The sequence below is a fragment of the Triticum urartu genome, chromosome 1A (assembly GCF_056163025.1).
Source record: "Triticum urartu cultivar PI428250 chromosome 1A, HENAU_Tu73, whole genome shotgun sequence".
NCBI lineage: Eukaryota > Viridiplantae > Streptophyta > Magnoliopsida > Poales > Poaceae > Triticum > Triticum urartu.
Genome location: NC_141873.1, coordinates 370,921,256 through 370,923,271, shown reverse-complemented (window position 1 = coordinate 370,923,271; position 2,016 = coordinate 370,921,256). Strand labels below are relative to the sequence as shown.

Genomic DNA, 2,016 nt, shown 5'->3' with positions numbered 1-2,016 from the left:
GATGGACGCCACTGCATCTGATACTAAAAATCTGTCAGCGTGCATGCAGATTCAGTACCTAGGCTACTCACTCAACGAATATATTCACAACTTCCAACAATAGGATTAGTATATATAACGTAGCCAATGCATGACTTGTCTCTGTTTGTTGTCACCTTCGTTGCCTGTTTTAGATCTTGCTCGGGGTCGATTTTCTGCCTACTAAAAGCAGGTGTCACATACATAGCATAAAGCCTACCCAAAGGCATGCCACGGATATTACCATGCATATATTTTCGGCTAATCGCCAGTTGTTAATGCACTTTACATGGCGGGGAGCAGTGCTTTAACAGTTCAGTCTCTTCTCCCAGGATTCGTTGTGGACGATATGATACATGATCGCACTTTGGGCGCTTTTGCTCTTTAGTTTTTGCTTTCTCTTTTGCAAGAACCTCTCGCCAAGCAAGGTATTGCTCCCAGACCCGGGCTCCCGGCTACACAACCTTCCATCATGCGCGCGCATATATATGGCCATTGTGGACCGGTCCTAAACAACAACGAGATCTGCCACACAGCACCCACCCATCGATCAACGATCAACTGAGGAGTAGAGGGAGTGACCAGCGACGATGCCGGGAGCCGTGAAGGTGTTCGGGTCGCCGACGTCGTCGGAGGTCGCCCGCGTCCTGGCCTGCCTCTTCGAGAAGGATGTCGAGTTCCAGCTCATCCGCGTCGACTCCTTCCGCGGCCCCAACCGCATGCCCCAGTACCTCAAGCTGCAGCCGCACGGCGAGGCGCTCACCTTCGAGGACGGCAACGTCACCCTCGTCGGTAAGCAACGCAACAAACAATGTCCGTAGATTTTCATCTGCATGATGCACGCTAGTATACGTTGATGAAATGTGTGGATGATGCGCGTGGGTGCAGAGTCGAGGAAGATCCTGAGGCACATCGCCGACAAGTACAAGAGGCAGGGGAACCTGGACCTGATCGGGACGGGGGCGCTGGAGCGCTCCTCCATCGAGCAGTGGCTGCAGACGGAGGCGCAGAGCTTCGACGTGCCCAGCGCCGACATGATCTACAGCCTCGCCTACCTGCCGCGCACCATGCCGCTCGACGGGAGGAATGACGCCGGCGCCGGCGCCGGCAGGCAGCAGAAGCAGCAGCGGGACATGATGATGAGCCCGTCCCACATGCAGAAGGTGGAGGAGATGAAGCAGCTGTTCGAGAAGAGCAGCAGGGATCTGGGCAAGGTGCTGGACATCTACGACCAGCGGCTTGAGGAGGCGGAGTACCTCGCCGGCGACAAGTTCACCCTCGCCGACCTCTCCCACATGCCCAACGCCGACCGCCTCGCCTCCGACGAGCGCTCCGCCCGCCTCATCCAGTCCCGCAGGAACGTGAGCCGCTGGTGGGCCGACGTCTCGAGCCGCGAGTCCTGGGTGTACGTCAAGAGCCTGCAGCGCCCGCCGTCCGCCGAGGCGCCATTCTGATCTCCATGCACGGTCGCCGTCGTCTCCTCGCGGCGCACGGCCGCCGCTCCGCGAGAAGGTGTCGCCCACTGCCCCACCACATACACTATTATCCGTGGCATTTCCGTTCCCGCGCTTCACAGTTTGGATTGGTTTCTTTGCCCTGTAATGTGTTTTCGTTGTTTCTGAATAATCTCGTATGCGTTGTGTTCTTCATCGGCATGGGTGTTTCGCCCTTGCCTTCCTGTTGCGGTCGAAAGATCATTTGAATCGTGTAATAATAAGCGCAATAAAATGATTTCCCTTGTCTTTTGGTTCGGATACTGCACTAGCAAGCACGAGCATGAATTTTCCGATCTACACAGTCTGAAGCCATATCGCCAGCTCTGGTGCAATTTTATTGGAGAATATTAATATTTCGGATTTGCTATTTTACAGCTGGCTGTTTTTCAATTCGTTTATGTTCAAGTTGTTGTCCGTTCGTTCTTGCGCGGAGATTCGCGCTGGTTATTCTTGTCGGGTCCGGTTTTTTCTGTCTTATGCGGTTTTTTGTGCCCGTTACCGC

At 54.7% G+C, this 2,016-nt stretch overlaps 1 protein-coding gene across 1 annotated transcript; it reads left to right on the top strand.

The window, feature by feature from the left end:
- Positions 1 to 513: 513 nt before the first annotated feature.
- Positions 514 to 1,764, top strand: LOC125533664 (glutathione S-transferase F11). The gene is made up of 2 exons (XM_048697042.2): positions 514 to 810; positions 907 to 1,764. Exons 1-2 carry the CDS (start codon positions 609 to 611, stop codon positions 1,470 to 1,472), a joined length of 768 nt encoding a protein of 255 aa, XP_048552999.1. The 5' UTR covers positions 514 to 608; the 3' UTR covers positions 1,473 to 1,764.
- Positions 1,765 to 2,016: the final 252 nt, after the last annotated feature.